The 17,959-nt window shown below is 30.2% G+C and overlaps 2 protein-coding genes across 4 annotated transcripts; both read right to left on the reverse strand.

Annotated features, from left to right (window-relative positions):
- Positions 1 to 4: 4 nt before the first annotated feature.
- On the reverse strand, positions 5 to 4,369 carry LOC114413131 (type I inositol polyphosphate 5-phosphatase 5-like). The gene is made up of 10 exons (XM_028377345.1): positions 4,168 to 4,369; positions 3,945 to 4,047; positions 3,766 to 3,840; positions 3,215 to 3,305; positions 2,988 to 3,092; positions 1,892 to 2,450; positions 1,335 to 1,528; positions 1,114 to 1,222; positions 554 to 702; positions 5 to 419 (listed from the first exon to the last, which is right to left on the reverse strand). The coding sequence occupies exons 1-10, from the start codon at positions 4,312 to 4,314 to the stop codon at positions 200 to 202; spliced, it is 1,752 nt and encodes a 583-aa protein (XP_028233146.1). The 5' UTR covers positions 4,315 to 4,369; the 3' UTR covers positions 5 to 199.
- A 3,353-nt stretch (positions 4,370 to 7,722) lies between these two features.
- Positions 7,723 to 13,209, reverse strand: LOC114413132 (2,3-bisphosphoglycerate-dependent phosphoglycerate mutase-like). 3 transcript variants are annotated; one of them, XM_028377348.1, is made up of 9 exons: positions 13,125 to 13,209; positions 11,296 to 11,480; positions 10,925 to 11,154; positions 10,389 to 10,507; positions 10,137 to 10,293; positions 9,906 to 10,007; positions 9,675 to 9,794; positions 8,182 to 8,256; positions 7,723 to 8,081 (listed from the first exon to the last, which is right to left on the reverse strand). In XM_028377348.1, exons 2-8 carry the CDS (start codon positions 11,474 to 11,476, stop codon positions 8,206 to 8,208), a joined length of 960 nt encoding a protein of 319 aa, XP_028233149.1. In that variant the 5' UTR covers positions 11,477 to 11,480; positions 13,125 to 13,209; the 3' UTR covers positions 7,723 to 8,081; positions 8,182 to 8,205. The 3 variants fall into 3 exon arrangements, with proteins under 3 accessions (XP_028233149.1, XP_028233147.1, XP_028233148.1); XM_028377346.1 differs by lacking the exon at positions 13,125 to 13,209 and adding an exon at positions 11,578 to 11,667; XM_028377347.1 differs by lacking the exon at positions 13,125 to 13,209 and having other exon boundaries at positions 11,296 to 11,541.
- Between the last annotated feature and the right edge of the window lie 4,750 nt (positions 13,210 to 17,959).

The following is a 17,959-nucleotide window of genomic DNA, read 5'->3' on the forward strand; positions in this document are numbered from 1 at the left end:
ATACAAAGATTGGGGTCACTTCTTAGCCACTCGTATAAATTAATCTTTTTTCTCTTACATTTGTTAGAATTCTAATAACTAGCTATGGTCACCTTGATGAGTGCGGGGACAAAATAGGAAGAAAATAAAGAGAGGTGACAAATCATTTTTCTGTAGACCCTAGGGAAATATACAAGCTTGATTTGATTTGAGGCTTGAATTAATAATCATAGAAACTATGCCTTTGAGGTATGAAGTCTTCATATTCAGGTCTTGGGCTTGTGTAGGAATAGCCCTTCCTGAACCTGTTGTTTCTGCATCTTACTTCCACATCCACAGAGAAGACAGCACAAACAGGTCTATGATCAGAAAATCTTGATTCTCCACGAATGTATGATAATTGTTCAATGCCGTTGCCACGCCACAATATCCTATCACACCTGACAATTATAAAATTGAAGAAAGTGTTGTCAACAATTTTGATTTATCTGTATTGAAAACTGAGAAGCCAGCTAGCTAGCACTACTCATTTAATTGACTGACTTATATAATAAGAGTCAAGTGACGTGCATACCATGCGGGTGTTCGGCGTTTTTTCTTTGACTTGACGGTCTCACCAGCATAAGAGTCTGAATTATGTGAATACTTGTAAGTGGGAGCAAAAACAACCCTCCCCTCTTTGAAACCGTTAAAAACCCTTCCTGCGTCTCTTTCCATGTTTAACTGTACAAAATGAAATACAAGTCCATAAATTTACCTATGTGACAATGACAAGTACACAGTACTAAAAACTGCATATACCAACAAATGAAAAGTAAAACTAGTTGGTAAGCTTGTCTTTGTAAAAATTAAATTATTGGTATAAACATTTAAGAATTGTACTAATAATATGATGTGTATTAACGTACCAATGACATATATTAATTTCCTATACCAACAAAAGATGTCATTGGTAGTATGACATATTATAATGTTAGGATAACCTTACAATGTTTATATTAACCGTTTATTTTTATTAGATAAAGTCTAAACTAAGCAGAATAAGTCTAAAGATTAACATTTTTTCCTTAGTATATGAATGTGTGAACTGGAATCGAACTATTGTATTGATAGTATATGAGGGGAGGGACACACTTGATCTTTCGCTAACAAAGTGTCCCAGTCGTTATCCTCCAACAGAACCCTTGTTTCTTCATAACTTAAAGCCATCCGATAATTCAAATCTCCAAGCCATATTATTCGACTGCAAAATAGGCTAGAAGTTATTAGAATTCATAATGCCAAGTGCAAATTATGTGTTGTATAAAAGAAGATTCTATTAACTCATAAGTCAAACGTATGAGATAATAACTCACTCATGGTCAACTATCTTTTCTGGCGCTCGACGACAAGGGTTCTTGCAAATCCTAGGGAATTGTGTGCTTTTAAGGATTTCAGCCACATCAGAGTTTCTTTTCAGCTCATCTCCTTCTTTCTCCCCAGAAGCCAAGTGACTACAGACGAAACAAAAACTTGTTTGATGCAATGACATGCTCATTGATATACACCCCTGCAATCAATTATTGATTTCATATGCAGTGATAGCCTTCTTAGTTAGTGACCAAAATAACAAATCAGTTTCATAGTTAGTAACACGCTCGTGGCTATGGATAAGTTGAGTGACATGTTTTACATACTACGATAGCTAGCAACACACTTCTTCTAATTCAGTTTCATATGTTTAAATTTATTGAAAACTACAAAATCAAGAGTAATGCTCGTTAAATAAGAAATAAAACCTATAATGTTATGATTTTCAACTAATTTCAGCCAATAATTAAAAGTATATTTAAAAATATGATAGAGTGTCCTGCTAGCTTTCACATTTCTCTTTATATATTTACTGGATATGTAGTATACTTGCTGTGCTTACCTTGTTACCTAAGCAACCCATGATTCCTCTCCCAACAGAATCTGCTCTAAGATGTCCAATGTGTGGCACTAACTCCTTCTTAGTCCAAATGGTGAGAAAAATCCCAACCATCTGCTTAGTTGATATAAGGGAGTATCTGCTTTGGCTAGGAGAAGAGGGTATTTCTGCAATTGAAAGCAACTCTTCGACAGTGTCATCACCACGAAGCTCAGAATCTAACTTACTCATAGGGTCACTAAACTTTCTCATCCTCCGTCTCTCCCTCGATGGAGATTCCACAGGACAATTGCAAGCCTTAAGGAGGCTACTACCCTCTGCCCTGAAGCTTTTACTGATAACTTTAAGAGAAGGCTTCTGAAAGAAATTCAAACTTGCTGGGGACTTTAACTCCCTCGAACTACTATGGGTTTTGGAGCCAGTTCCCGAGTCAGAAGAATCACTATATTCATTTCTTGGTCCGTTTAGTGCTTGACTTATCAATGCCAACCACTTTGCAGCAGGTTCATTGTCTTCAATTACTAAAACATTCCCAGCACTCAGAGGAACTATTTCCTGAAAACTGAACATACAAAGTACTTCAGGTGGCATGAATTTGTAATAATATGAAATGAAAACAATGGGAAGAAACGAAAAGCATTCAAACAAACATAACATTATGATTTCTGAATTTTCAAGTACAACTTTCTCTCTTTCTTTTGTTTTATCTCCTTTTAATGTTAGTAGGATAACATCTTTGTATCACTTCTTGGTCTGGTCTGGTCTGGTCTGGATTTATTTCTTAATAGCTTCTTGATCATAAATTCATAACTAGAAAATTCTGATTATATCTTAACTGTACCTTTAATCTCGAAATTACTAACCATATCAATAGTGATTTGTTTCTATGTTTTGTTGTAGTCATTGACTTTCCTAATGTTCTAATTTCAGTAACTAGAAAAACTAATGATTACAACAAATCATGGAAACCAATAAATACTGAAATGATTAGCAGTCCCAAAAATAAAGGTACAATTAGAATTTTCTTCATTAATAACCATATATTTAAACTCCAAAGCTTAGTTAATTAATATGTCCCCTATTGCATGGATGTTCGTACCCCAAAACATATATATCTGCGGAGCCCTCCACTAGCAAGAAATCTTGGAGGTTGAGATCATAATTTGGTGACTTTCCTCCCACATTCCATGTTGCAACGAAGATCCTGCAATCCACGTTACCAAATGGCATTGCATGAAAAAGAAGAATGCATGTGAGTCTGACTATACTGTACAACAAAAAAAAAATGTGCATGAAGCCTTGAATTGAAAATGAAATTCCACATACCTGAAACTCTGAAGTTCAGTTTCCGGAGTCATCATAGGCCGTTCAAAATTGGACAAATTTAGGCCTTCGATCCCAGGACTAGTCTCCCTTTCTGTGAGCAGATAAGAAATTAAAATCATGGTTAATTTATTATTGTGTCACGTCCTGACAAAAACTATAATTGCAATGGGGGTACAATATGTCAGATGAGACAAAGGGAGTTTGAGTTTAAGGTCCACATCAAACTACAAAATTTGATTTTCTTCGTTACGCTCTTCCCCTGATTAGAAAGCATCTTACCTATGACTAAAATTTCATTGTTGTTAGGTAAGCTACCAAAATAATACAGGATGACATGAAGAAGATTTCGTCTTGTTTGATAGGTACGTGGAACTGTACAAGTTGATCCAACATCTAAACTAAAGCCGCAATTTTTTTTTATATGTATTGGTATTAATAATATTATATTATAGAAAATTTGTAATTAAAGCAATTAATTAATTGTGTTGATTCAACTTCAGAGAATGTGAAAATTGTGTTTGTGCCACAACTTAATATATGCATCTGTGTACCTGAGAAACTTTTTCTCATGATGGGGGCCGCTTCCAAAAATGCTTTTCTTCTCGTCTCAATTTTATTCTCCAAATCTTTCCACACAAAACATTTGTAAAAGAAAATTAAAGGGAAACCCTCACAACATGGAAATTTAGATTCTCTATGTAGAGAAAAAAAAATGTCATGAATTGAATACCAAGAGTAACTCCGTCTCCTTCTTCTGCACTTGATGATTTGAGTGTCTCTTCGTCTGAACCTCTCCCATTTCGCTTTGATCCGAAAATCTTTGGAAGGATAGACTTCATCACAAAAAAAAAACGAGTAAAGGAAAATGTATCATCCCCATTACACTTAAACACAAGAAAAATGTAATGCACGGAAGAAATTAAGAATCAATAATAACAATAAAAAATAAATACCTTCTTTTTCTTATCATTCTTGGCACTTGTATCTGGCGAGGTTGATGTAATGGTACTTGTGTTGATGGGGCAAAGGTTAGTGTCGTTAGCTTTGGTCATTTCAGAGTTAGCATTTGCTTTGGAACGTGCACCCGTAAACGAAGACATTGAGAAAACAATAAAGTGAGCACACTTTGTGTTTTTTTTCCCGTAACAACGTTTGTTTTTGGCTCCATCTATTGAGTTTTTTGTTTGATAATTGGATGCGATTAATCAATCAGGTTTTTCTATGATGTCCTTTTTTTCTCGGTTTTGAAAGAATGAGATTTTGGCGGCAGGGGTTTCGGGGCACTTAAGGTTGAGGGCGATAGGGAGCCAAAAAGAGGCATGAAACCGTTGAGTAAACAGTTCACAAAATGAGCCAAAATTGCACATGTTGGATATAGTAGCAGCACGGGGTATTGTTGACATCTGTTGGGCAGTTTTTTTTGGTAACACTGAAGCGAAACAGAAAATAATTACGAAGAAGAAAAAAAAGATGAGGACTTTTTTTTAAAACAAAAATTGTGTTCTTTATTTTCATTTTATTTTTCCCTATTGGAACAACGACATCGTAGCACTAACAATTTGATGTGCTTCGGCGGCCAGAATCGCAAACCGAAATTGATGACATAGGATCGATGCATTAGAGTCGAGCATTTTACTGTTCTGTCCACCTTTAGGTTAAACTTTTCAATTTCTAGTGTTTCACCAAATACAATGTAATGGTGAATGATATTCTTTATCATATAGTAAATAATATGTTTCTAAAGAATTATTTTTTATAATAATGAAAATAATCATCTTAAAATTTGTTCAATAATAATGTTGATATTAAACATAGAGCATATATAATAGTTTGGTATAATTTGGATAAACTATATTCCTTCTCTTTAGAAATGTTCGTTGCTTTTTCTTTTAATTTTAAAATTACATTATTATTTCTCGAGAGATGAAATGTGCTACAATTTAGTACATATTAATATAAATAAATCTTCAATGGAGTACAACTATATATGAACGTTAATTCAGAAAAAAAAAACTTTTCTCAGCTACTTTTTGGTGTTACTCAATTAAAATTAGAAATATTATTTACTTATTTTAAGATTTTAGTAGACAAAGCGTTTTCAATTATGCGATTAGTTATAATGTAAAAAAAAACGTAGGCATGAAAAAAGAGTGTTACAATACTTTACACATACTCACATCACTGCCATTATGACTAGATGAATGTTTAAACTAACAGAAAAAAAAATTATTAAAGAACCAAAAACAAATTTCATAGTCATGGAGACTACAAACATTTAAAACTAAAAATAGTTAAACAAAAACTACTCAAATAAGTTCTCTATCGCCAATTATCGACTTTTGACTGGCTTTAACTTCAAAAATAAAATCTTACTCATCGCCGGTTTCTAATTAGAACGGTTTTTTCATCATTGCTGTTTTCTTTTTCAAATACTTTCTCCTTCCAAACTATAATTTGGCCAAGTAATGCTAAAAGGCAACAAATGGACAATCATTTTGACAAAAATAGATGATAGCTAGCCAGTGTGGATAACGGATCGTCACTATGAACTTATTCTTAGAATAAAAATAACAATTTTTTTCATAGCAGCAACAAAAAAAAGAGGGAGAAAACAATTGCTTTGGAGAGTGAAATAAATAAATAAAATTAAAAGACTAACATTGAACTGAAGTCTCCACAACGAGCCTATGGAGCAACGGAGAGAGAAAATGCCTCCGAGTGAAGGGACGGAATTGGGAATCCAAATATGGCGTGTTTTTTTTTTTTTTAAGAAGGGAGCATTGTTGTGAGAGTGAAAAAATAAATAGATTTTTTATTGGAACTAAAATGAAGAGATTGAATTTTTGTTTTCTTTAAAAACAAAAGCAAACATCAGTATTTTGAATAGAAAGGCAATCAAATGACAGCTCTATTTTTTACCGTTTCCTATTGCTTGTAGCTGGAATAATATCGTTTTCTACTATGTATAATTCATCAGAAGTTGAATTTTAACGCTGCACTCGTTGAACAACAAAATGCTATAAATTGTGCTTCATTTGTTCATAACTTACGCAATCTGTTTGCTAGTCAATTGCTTTGCTGGTCAGAGCTACACAACAAAATGGATGAAGTCAATATAATGATTTCTTGAATTATTGTATGCAAAATATCAATCTTGTGCCGGTCAAAATTTTCAAAATCAGTTAGGATACGGATCGCTTACTGAAAGTGTAGATGATTATTGATTATGTTCAAATTAATGAAACTATTGGAATAGAATGCTTAGAGAGATTTGTAAGTAGTGTGAACAAAATATATTTGGAATTGAGTACTTAAAAAGACCTAATAACAATAACGTTCAAAACCTACTACAGATAAGGAAGACGCATGATTTTTTAAGTATGTTGAATTGAGTTGATTGCATGAAATGAGAATGAAAAAATTATCTTGTAGTTTGGAAAGTTCAATATACTCAAGGTGATCATGGAAAACCCACGATTATGCTGGAAGTCATTGCTACACAAGACATGTAGATTTGACATGTATATTTTGGTGTTGTTGGTGCAAATTATGACATTAACATCTTAAATCGATATGATTTGTTTGATGATGTAGCTTCAATGGTGCAATACACAGTGAATGGAAATCAATATAATATGGGGTACCATCTAGTAAATGAAATATATATCATGAGTGAACTACATTTGTGAAGACGATCCCAATATTACTAGGAGAGAAGAGACTGTTATTCACCCAACAACAAGAATCCGCTAGGAATGATGTTGATGTGAGCTTTTAGAGTATTCCAATCTCAATTTGCAATTATACATAGGTGAACACGTGATTGGCAAGTGAATATAATGAAGATATAATGCATACACGCATCATATTGCATAATATAATTGTTGAATATGAATGATATATATGATGATAATTTTAAACATTCTTATGATCATTTAGACAATGACATATCAATCATTCCACTAATTAATGTCATTATTATGATCTAGAAAAATATCTAAAGGAGAACACACATAAGTCAAAAGAAAATTTATCTACAATTTCAAGCAAATTTGGTTAAACACATTTTGACACGTTACATGAAGAAAATGCTAATTAAAATTTATTTTAAATATTATTGTTATGTATTTTTTCTTTTCTAATTTATTATTATGTATTTTTGTTAATTTTTAATTTATTATGAACCCAACATTAATGTAATGTATTTTTTATTTTCATATATTTTTATTTTTCTGAGAAACTAATTATTCTTCAAGAATACATATTTTCCGGTATATTTATTAATTAAATGCAAAAAACAAATGAATTATCATTTTAAAGCAAAAATATATAAATATAAAATTAGAAACATGTGATATAACATGTTGGACCCAACTGAAGTTCTCAATGAGATCATTATTTAAGTAAAAAGTTAGTAAAATTCTTAAAAACTAATGTGACACATGGAAACTACAAAAGGTGACTTAGATCTTTGAAGCAAATTTGTCATTGAAAATGCTCCAAGGGTCCGCAAAATACTTCAATTCATTGTTTTCATTCATTTACCGTAAATTCAATTCCCTATATAAGTTCCAAAAATGGCAGCTATAGCTATAAGTTCACTTCCATTCAGGCACAAACAAGTTCTAGACTAACATTGCCATTTACTAATCCTGTTTTTCATTCTCTCTAACCAAAATTGTTTTGGGACTACTCGGGTAGCTACAGTACATAAAATTTTCAGGGCTTTTACGTCTCGCTCTCGCCATCCAGTTTGCAGATTTAAAACTATCATGGATTGGTCAATTCCTTCCAATAATTTTCAAATTGACGTTTAGCATGAGTATCCTGAGAGTCATCCACCAAGAATGAATATCGAGAATTATGCCTGCAGATAAAAATTTATCAATCAAGCTTATAGAAGGATTCCATATATTGACTAATGCAAATATAAAATATATAAATCATAGCGAAGTATTGTAGCATACCATTTTGATCCTTGAAATGCAAGATCAATAACAATTAGACGTTTCATCCAACTGTTGTCTGTAAATAGCTAAATTCTGTAGACACAAATGGCAGCATGCAACATGGATATTATGAGATAGGTTCAACAAAATAAAGACACAATCTGAATCCTATCAAATAAGAAGACAACAAATCCAGAAAAAGATAATACTATCTTCCTTATATCCTCTGAACTAAAAAGCAAAGTATAATTATAAGCTGTTACTTGGACAAGAACCCAAACCAAAAAAAACTCACTGAACCCCAAAGGAAATGGATTATATGGTTTTCTATTAGGCTATAGGAAATAATCTAAATTTAACACAAACAGAACTTACAGCAGCAAATTTAAGAGGAACTGTAGTACATTGCATTCCTACAATTGGCACTAACTAATTTAGGTTGAGCTAGTTAGGATTACTATGAACAACAAAACTCTTCGTTAGTTTTTAAATCAGCAGCATTCCTAGGGACTCAAACTCGAGACCCTAGTTGAGCTAGAACAACCACCCACAAGCTAATCTAGTTGCTCCGTGGTGATGGAAAATATTATTGTTTTCCATGTGTGAACATCAAATCATTTAATTAAAATTTTGCATTCTTAAGATGCAAAGTTTCAAGCTTCCTTTTGAAAACCACCATAAGGAATGGATTGAAGGGGGAGCATCAGATCTTTTTGTTTTCAATTTTATATGTGGAGTGTGGATATTTATATAGTAGAAAGAAATATGTAGTCATGTAACCCATTAATACAATTATGCATATTAAATTTGTTACTTTTAGCCCTCCATACATGTTGTCTAGAGCCATCACTATTTGTTGTGACATTGATTTTTTACTTGAATTGAAAAATACTTATTTTAATTATATATATATATATATATATATATATATATATATATATATATATATATATATATATATGGGGAGATGAATCCCAGTTCTCAAACAAAAAACAACAATAAAATGGAGTTAATCAAGACTTACAAGTCTTGGTAAGATTTCCATATGTGTATAACACTCAGAGCAAGCACATAAGTAGTGAAGGGAGATGAGACCTGGTGGAGGATTGAACCTCTGATCTCATCATATAACATCCAAATCTTAAAGGTTGGCCAATGACAAGTAAGCTATAAGTTCATTGGCAGATGTTTTGCTTTAGCACATAACTTGGTTCCTATAACTAAAATAAAAAAGTAGAATAAGAATAAAACTACAAAATTTGAGCCATTTTGCAGATCATAAATACAGGTGATGATTAGCCAATGCGAAAAAGAAAAAAAAGACCAAAAACTGCAAAAAAAGAAACTAAGCCACGTGACCCAATCACAAGCATAGAGGCAGGTAGTCATTTCATGTTTCCTAAATATCCCCAACCTTCACATAGCATTGCTCCTTCATTAATTTGAGAAGCATTCAGTTTTTATTTCAGCTCACCAATAACACCCATAAATACCATGTAAAGGGATTATACCTGAGTGTATGCATAAACACCAGCTTCTGTAGGCCCCACAGGACTTCCTCTACTGTTAAACTTTCCGTCTTTATATATGTAAAGCAATGGTATCCCAGTTGATAACTCTAAACTAGTGACCTGTTTGTCGACAGAGAAGTAAAGTTCAATCCCAGTCTTGCGTTATTTACTACCAAAAGAAAAAATTACACAAATGAGATGGTTGCACTCGTAAGAACTGCAGGATGCTACCTCTTGAGAAGTTAATCTGTCAAGATACATTATAATAGACCTCAATGAGTTTCCATGAGCAGCAACCATCACGTGCTTTCCTGATTTTAGTTGAGGTTCAATCTAAAACACATGCTTTTAAGTATCAACTCCCATAGAATTCCAAATGTTTCAATCCCCAGCAAGATAACAATGTCATACAAAATCCAATATAAAACTGACGTTAAGGAATAAGAAAATTAACACACTTACAAAATCCTTAAAATATGCAACAGCTCTCTGTGAACACATTTCCAGGCTCTCGCCCTTGGGAGGAGGAATGTCAAAACTCCGACGCCATTCATGCACCTTCTCCTTCCCGTATCTTTCTGCAGTCTCCTGCTTATTAAGACCCTGTAACTCCCCATACCTGAAGAAATAGAATAAACAAGGATAATTGTATCCTTCTAAAATTCATAGAACATATCCTATGAACAAGAAACAGAGAGATTAATAGCTACATACATTCGTTCATTCAACTGCCAAGCTGTAATAACTGGAATAGATTGCTTGGTGGTTTTTTCACTGTAAACTTGAGTCCAAGCTGTTGCCCGTTCACTCTCATTATGGATGATAATAGGAACCTATAGAGTAAAGATTTTGTTAAAAACTCCAGGTTCTAAAAACATTTGACAGGTATGCAAAACACCAATATTTATTGGCTTTTTTAATGGAGAGCAGCATACATTCTAAATAGTTCTGGAAAATAAGTATTTTTAAAGATTAGAGACCTCTAATCTGTAGTACAGATAATGGTTTCCCTACAAGTAGGCCACAAGCAATGGTTGTTTAAAAAATTATTGAATATATTGATTAAACCTATACCAACTATTTAGGTCAAAGAAAACAAGTTTGTCCCCCCCGCCCCCCAAATTACTTCAAATAGAGGAAAAATGAACAAAATACAAATAGAAGCACCAAATGACTAAAGCCACCAGTACATGCAGAAAACTTTTTTCAATCAAGTAACTAGCAAACTGAATTATAAGTGGCATGACTACCTTCTCCTGGTGGTGCTGAGTCATTGCAAGCATAGCCGTCATCTGTGCTCGAATCAGTGCGGACGTAAAGATCATATCAACCGGTATATAGCTAATCCTCTTACCAGCTTCAATAGCTTCCTCTACACCTCTCTTGGTCAAAGGCACATCGCAACATCCCGTGAACAAGTTCTTCTCATTCCACAAAGACTCCCCATGACGAATCAATATCAAAGTACTCTCAGTCTCGGCTAAAAAAACAAACACTCAAGTTTATTCAGTGATCAAAACACATAGTTTACAATTTTGTATAACAAGAATCACATATTATTATTAGCTGTAGCTAAAGCAAAGTTAGTTAAATTAGTTAGTCTAGAAAAAGAAATGCTTACTAGATGAGTCGTGAGAAATGGAGAGTGATGAAGGGTGAGAAACGGAAGCATGCAATATTTTATGGTGGCGAGAGTTACACGCGAATCGCATTGAGAAGAACCTTGCGAGATTTCTAGAAGAAGATCTCGGCGCGCCCCAACCGTGAAGTCCCGTAGGTTGGTATTTGAAAGTAGCAGACATGGTCCTGCAGGAAGAAAGATGATCGAATTCAAAGCATTATTTATTTGGAGCATGTCACTACTAATAACAAGAAAAGCAATGCACGAGAGAAAGATACTGACAATGGAGAGAAGACAAGAAACTGCTAGTGAATGAGATGTGAGATTCCAGATTGGCCCCAAAACAGAATAAATGAGCCAGGGTTCGTGGGAGTTAGTACGACACCGTTTTGTTCTCGGATTTCTTTATTTTATTGAGGGTGAAAAATATTGTTCCCTTTTGTCTCACTATAATCAAATTTATTTTAAAATAATTTTCATTTTACTTTTTAATATAGCATTAATTTTTTTTTACTTATATATTAATGATTAACTTCAAAATTTAGAAATAAATTAATTAATGATGATGTAAGATTTATTTTTTAAAATTATTATTCTATTTTATTTATTTATTATTTTTTGTATATATAAAATAACCTATGAAAATTATTTTGGGACAGATGAGTATATTATTCATATTTCATTATTTAATTAAATAGATGAAAAATAATTTATTTTTATTATTTTCTTAATCAAAATAATTTAAAATACATTATTAAATTTTTGGCTGAAATAAATTTTTGTTTTTTTACTATTTTTTTGTTATTTGTCTTTTAAAATATTTATTTATTTATGAAATATTGATAAATATTATTCATATTTGATTTATTTAAAATATAAAACTTATTTCATTAGATCCATTTACATAAAAATTATGAAACTAAGCCAATGTTTAAACTAAAAAAAAACTGCAAACATGATGAAATTGCATAAAAAAAAATAGTCTTTCAAGCAACAAACAAAATGTGATATTAGATTTTTCAATTCCTCATTAGATTCACTTTTATTTGTAAATAAATTATGATAAATACAAAAAAAAATTATATATATATATATATATATATATATATAAACACACATACACCCATAAATACATGACCATTTAACCACCAAACAAAAGATTACATGATCCTTTAACCACCAAACAAAAGACTACATGCATGCGGGGGAGGAAAACATATCTTTTTTGCTTGTTTGGTGTATTCATGGGTCATGTATTTGTGTTTTTTTTTTACATTTTTTGTAGCATTTTAATCTTTTACCATTTGATTTAATTTAGTTTTTACGGTTTGAAAATTGTAATAGTAAGTATTAAAAAAATGACCCAACAAGAAAACACTATGTATGCAAGTAAAAGCCACCCATGCTAAGGTGGATTCCAAAGGAAATTTTAAAATGAAAGCACTAAGCTGCAAGCAATATAAAACATCTGAAAAAACTTCCTCGCTGCAATCAGCTTCCTAAGTAATGAAATAATCTTCTTAATAATTACAAGACAATTCTAATGATAAGATACAAATCACAATTAATTTAAATAATAAATAAACTAGGATATTCTCAACATTTGTGTAGAATTTTTTTGAGGAAAATGAAAATAAACTAATGCAAAGGAGTTTAAAGAATTTTATGACATATAGAGATGACTAAGTTGCTCTGTCACAAGGAGAGCGGATTCACAATACAAAAGATAAAGTTCAACTTTCACGAGAGAAGAGAGTCTGGAAACTATAAATAGAAACAAAGAGGAACACATTGATATGACTCATAGATGTAGAAACCAAAAACTATACCAATGGAGACTCAGAGAGACCGCAAAGTTGAAATGGCACAAACACAGTCGAAGATTCGAGTAGCACCGTTATATAGATAGGAGACTCTAAGCGTTTCACTTTCACGAGAGAGATTTCAATTCATGATTTTAGGTTAAGCGTTCCCTATGAAAGAGGAGAGAGTGAGAGAGACTCTAAGATTGAGCCTATTAGATTTACTCAATATACCTAATGTAAGTGTTGTTGTTTCATTTACAAGTTAGATGTCATATATGATTATGAACTCTATAAAATATAAATATTTTACATAATATGATTTGGTTTGACTTTGGCTTGTCAAATCGTGAATCAAATGGAAATGTGTGATATGGAAAAAAAGAAAAATCAAATCAATAACCTTTAATTTTTATTTTAATTTTTATTTTAATTTTGTGATAATTTTTAATTTTATGCTGGATTTGATATGATTATAAATAATTACATTTTTCTAGAACAGTGTAGGAAATAATTCTTGAAATGAAATGAAAAGGAATTCATGGAAAAGAAAAGTGTGTACGCGTGGCAGGAGAATGGAGTGGCCAAGTATGCGTTGGTTTTGTCGCCGAGAGTATGTGGGCCCAACCGTGAAAGGAAGAGTCTTGAAGGTTAATTAGACGAAGACAAAACACTGAGTGGACTCAGTAACATATATTTTGGACTACTCTAGTCCACGCTCCAGTAGAGTTGGCGTGTGGACACGCTCGCAAATTGTTGGTGGGTCACGGCCTGACAAGAGTCCTAGGGACACGTGGTTCAAAGTTAATATGGGCGTGAGTGGGACTGCATGAAAGGAACTTGTAGGGTGACACTTTTGGAAAAATGGCTGGTAGGACCTCCACTTTCTCACACTTTCTCAACTGTTCCTTGTTTTCTTTCATGCCTCTCTTTCGGGGAAATAGCCGTTTCCTTCCCCCTTTCCATGTAGGACCACGCCCAAACCAATATAAAGAGCTATTTTTTTATCAAATGAGTACAATTTAAATTAATATTTTGGAAGAGTTAAGTTGTTGGATAATCAACCAATCCAGATTGAAACTCCTATATTGTTTTATGATTTTTTTTATTGAAATTGTAAGAAAAAATATAAATTTAATTTTTTTTTTTTAAACACAACTTTAAAGTCGTGATGAATTTTTTTTCCATTGAAGTCATAGTTTATTTTATGACTATTTTTTTTTTTGCATGTAAGGTATTTTATTAAAAATCACAAATAATTTTTTATTTTAATTATTTAATGAATTAATGTATGTTTTTTTAGTTTTATTTAATATTTTCTATATTTTTTGATATTGTTTTATTTAATATTTTTTTTACTAATGTTAAGAATTATTATTTCTTTTGTAGATTAAAAAATAATATAAAAAAGTTAAATTTAAATAAAAATATTAAAATATTTTGTTATTAATATTGACTTATAATTTATCAAATAATATTATTTTAATTAATTTTTATAATTATCACTAAGTAAATTAATAATTTCACAGAGTAGTATTAATTAACGTTATTTTATAAACTATTTGATATTAACAACAAGACATAATTTAGTAATAGAACTAGTTGTTAAAATAAAAAAAAACATAATACATTAATATAAATTGAACAATACAACTTAAATAGAAACATAAAATTAAAAAGTAAAAATAATATTAGCTGTCATCTTATTTATATAGACCGTTATTACGATTATGTTTTTTGGTTCTACACAATGAGCATTTCGTAGGTATATTTAGAATTGGTTTGTATATCTCATTATGTATAGAATGGATAGTTGACATTTCTTATGGCTTCAAATGATCAAACATGCAATAGAACTCAAATATGGAGGTCACTTATCTTCACTATAAAGGGAATGAAACTGATACTGATAAAATTTGATACTAATAAACTTTGTAAATGTTTTTCAACTTATATACAAGGTCAACAAAGTTATCACAATTTAAATTACAAGAAACACATGTTACCATTGCATGTAAACAATGAATTCGAATTGTTTGAAATTTTTTACAATCACACCATCATTCACTCAGTTTGATAGTAGATTCCACTCTTCATTGCCCAAGTCGTGTATTTGTAATATCTTAAATCTCAAATATAAAAAAATAAAAATTAATATTATCTGATAAATTATAAGTTAATATTAGTAAAAAAATATTTTAATATTTTTGTCAAACAAAATACATTTTAATATTTTTATTTAAATTTAAGTCTTCTATATTATTTTTTTAATTTATAAAATAAATAATAATCCTTAACATAAGAAAAAATATAAAAAATATATTAAATAAAATAATATAAAATATAGAAAATATTAATTAAAACTAAAAAAACATATTAATTCATTAAATAATTAAAATAAAAAAGTATTTACAATTTTTAAAAAGACCTTACGTGCAAAAAAAAATTTGAAGTCGTAAAATAATTTACGACTTCAATGAAGAAAAATCTATTACAATTTTAAAGTAGTGTGAAAAAAAATTCTTACCACTTTAAAGTTGTATTTAAAAAATTAAAAAATTGAAGTCATAAAATTTTTTACTAATTTCAATTAGGGGTGGGAATAGGTCAAGACAGACTAGGCTTTGAAAGGTCTCAGCCTAGCCTACAATGAATATCTTTGAGGCCTGAGTCTGATTTATAGCCTATCAAAGACTTTTATTTTAGTTCGGTCTGACTTTTTTAGAGGCCTGGCCTGATAGCCTTTTTAAAAGCCTTCATCACAATAAATATTTAATATTTTATGGAGTAGGAACGTAATAGGAAAGTTAAAAAAAAGAAGTCACCCAACATAATAAGGAATATAAAAGTGCACGTGACTCACACCACCTAAATTGTAATTAAAGTGCTTGATTATAGGAATAGGAGTTATGGAGTAGTAACGTGTAATCAAAATTCTGATAGTTTAAAAAAAATTGTATCCAAAAAATAATATTATATATTGCTACCCAAAAAATTATATATATATATATATATATATATATATATATATATATATATAAGCCGGCCTATCAGACTTATAAGACTTTTTAATTAGTCTAAGCCTGGTCTATTTAATTTAATAGGCTTTTAAAAAAGTCTGATTCTAACCTTTTAATTAAATAGACCAGTTCAGGTCAGACTTTTTGTAGGCCAGGTCGTAGGTATCTGTAGGCCGACCTGACCTATTCCCACCCCTAATTTTAATGAAAAAAAAAATTTAAAAGTCATAAATTACCCTTTGTCTTACCTATTTTGGAATATTAATTTAAATTTTATTTTCATATAATAATTTTTTTATAAAAAAGAAAATTATTTTTTGCTTGTTTGCCCGTAGACCACTATGTAAGTTTATCACATTTTTAATACTAAGTTAACCATAACTATTAATCTTATTTGGTGTCCACTTTTCTAATGAATATTTTTATTAGAAAAATTTAATTTCAGTTACATCATTTCAATTTTATTTTTATTTTCAATTTTAGTTATATCTTTTTTAACAGGTCACACCAACTACATGTACATTTAGTATTTTCATTGTTTGTTTTTGCCCTGGTAAATAAATAAAAAACTTTAACTACAATACGCATAAGCTTCCTTTGGAAGGAGTAAATGAGAAAAAAAAAAAACTGAAGGGAAAAAGATATATATAACGATGTCTTTTTCTTTGTTTGGTTAAAAAAAATCTCTAAGGAAAATCTGAATAAAAATTAACTTAAGAAACAGAAATTACAAATTTTCTTTTCTTCTAATTTAAATTTCAATTCTTTTCTCCTTTATTTTCTAACCTAGGATTATAATGTATTTGAGTTAGATTAATTGATTGTTACAAATAATCAATTAAATTTTTATGGTGAAGTTAAAATAATAAATAATTATTTTTACTTTTTCATAGTGTCATCTAAACACACTTTTACTGATATTTTGAGTAAAATTTAACTTTTTATTTAATTTAGTAAAATTTAATTTAGTAAATTAAATTTGTTATGTGTTGGTCAGTGTGCAAGATTCCGAGGACACGTACTATTGCAATGTTCTATGATAAAATGGTTTAGAAAGTCAAAATGAGTGGAGATGTGTGTACTTGATGTCATTATATATGTCAGCGGAATCATTGGTATTATTAGGTGTTTTTTTTTATTTTTATTTTGCTATTGTGTCTTTTTGTATTTGTGTATATATTTTTATTTTGTTATTGTGTCTTTTTGTATTAAAGTTAATTTTTTTCTTTAATGTATCGTATTATACATTGATATGTTACCGTAATATAAATAAATTGAATTATATATAAAAAAGTTACAAAATATTAAGTTATTCTAGTATTATATATAAATTGATTAAGCTAAAGTTGGTTATCTTAGTTCTACTTTTTTTATTAGTAATAAATATTTTTCACCTTCTTCAAGCAAAATTGTTGATGAAAAATTTTCAGTGGCATTAGTTGACACTCACAAATTGAAAGTTGATAAATCAATATGTTTTTTCCTCATTTCTTTAGTAAAATTAATTTAATCTCTAACACAATTTGCACTTCTATCATGCAAGTAATATTTGGATAAATAATTTCAAATGTTATGGAATTTAAACATAGGAGAATTTAATTACTTTAATTAAATTTATTCAATTTTAAAAAAAATTATAGATAAAATAGTTCAAGATTTTTTTTGTATTTTATTTTTTAGATAGAATAATTTAATTTCCAATAATACGCAAACTTCATCGTTTAGTTTTTTTAATGTTATTTGAATTTCTTTCCTTTTACTTGAAAAAATATCCTATTAAACTCCATTATTTTTTAAATTATTTAAATATCCAAACAAAAAATCACCTAAAACACTAAATTC

Source organism: Glycine soja, chromosome 5 (assembly GCF_004193775.1).
Source record: "Glycine soja cultivar W05 chromosome 5, ASM419377v2, whole genome shotgun sequence".
Lineage (NCBI taxonomy): Eukaryota > Viridiplantae > Streptophyta > Magnoliopsida > Fabales > Fabaceae > Glycine > Glycine soja.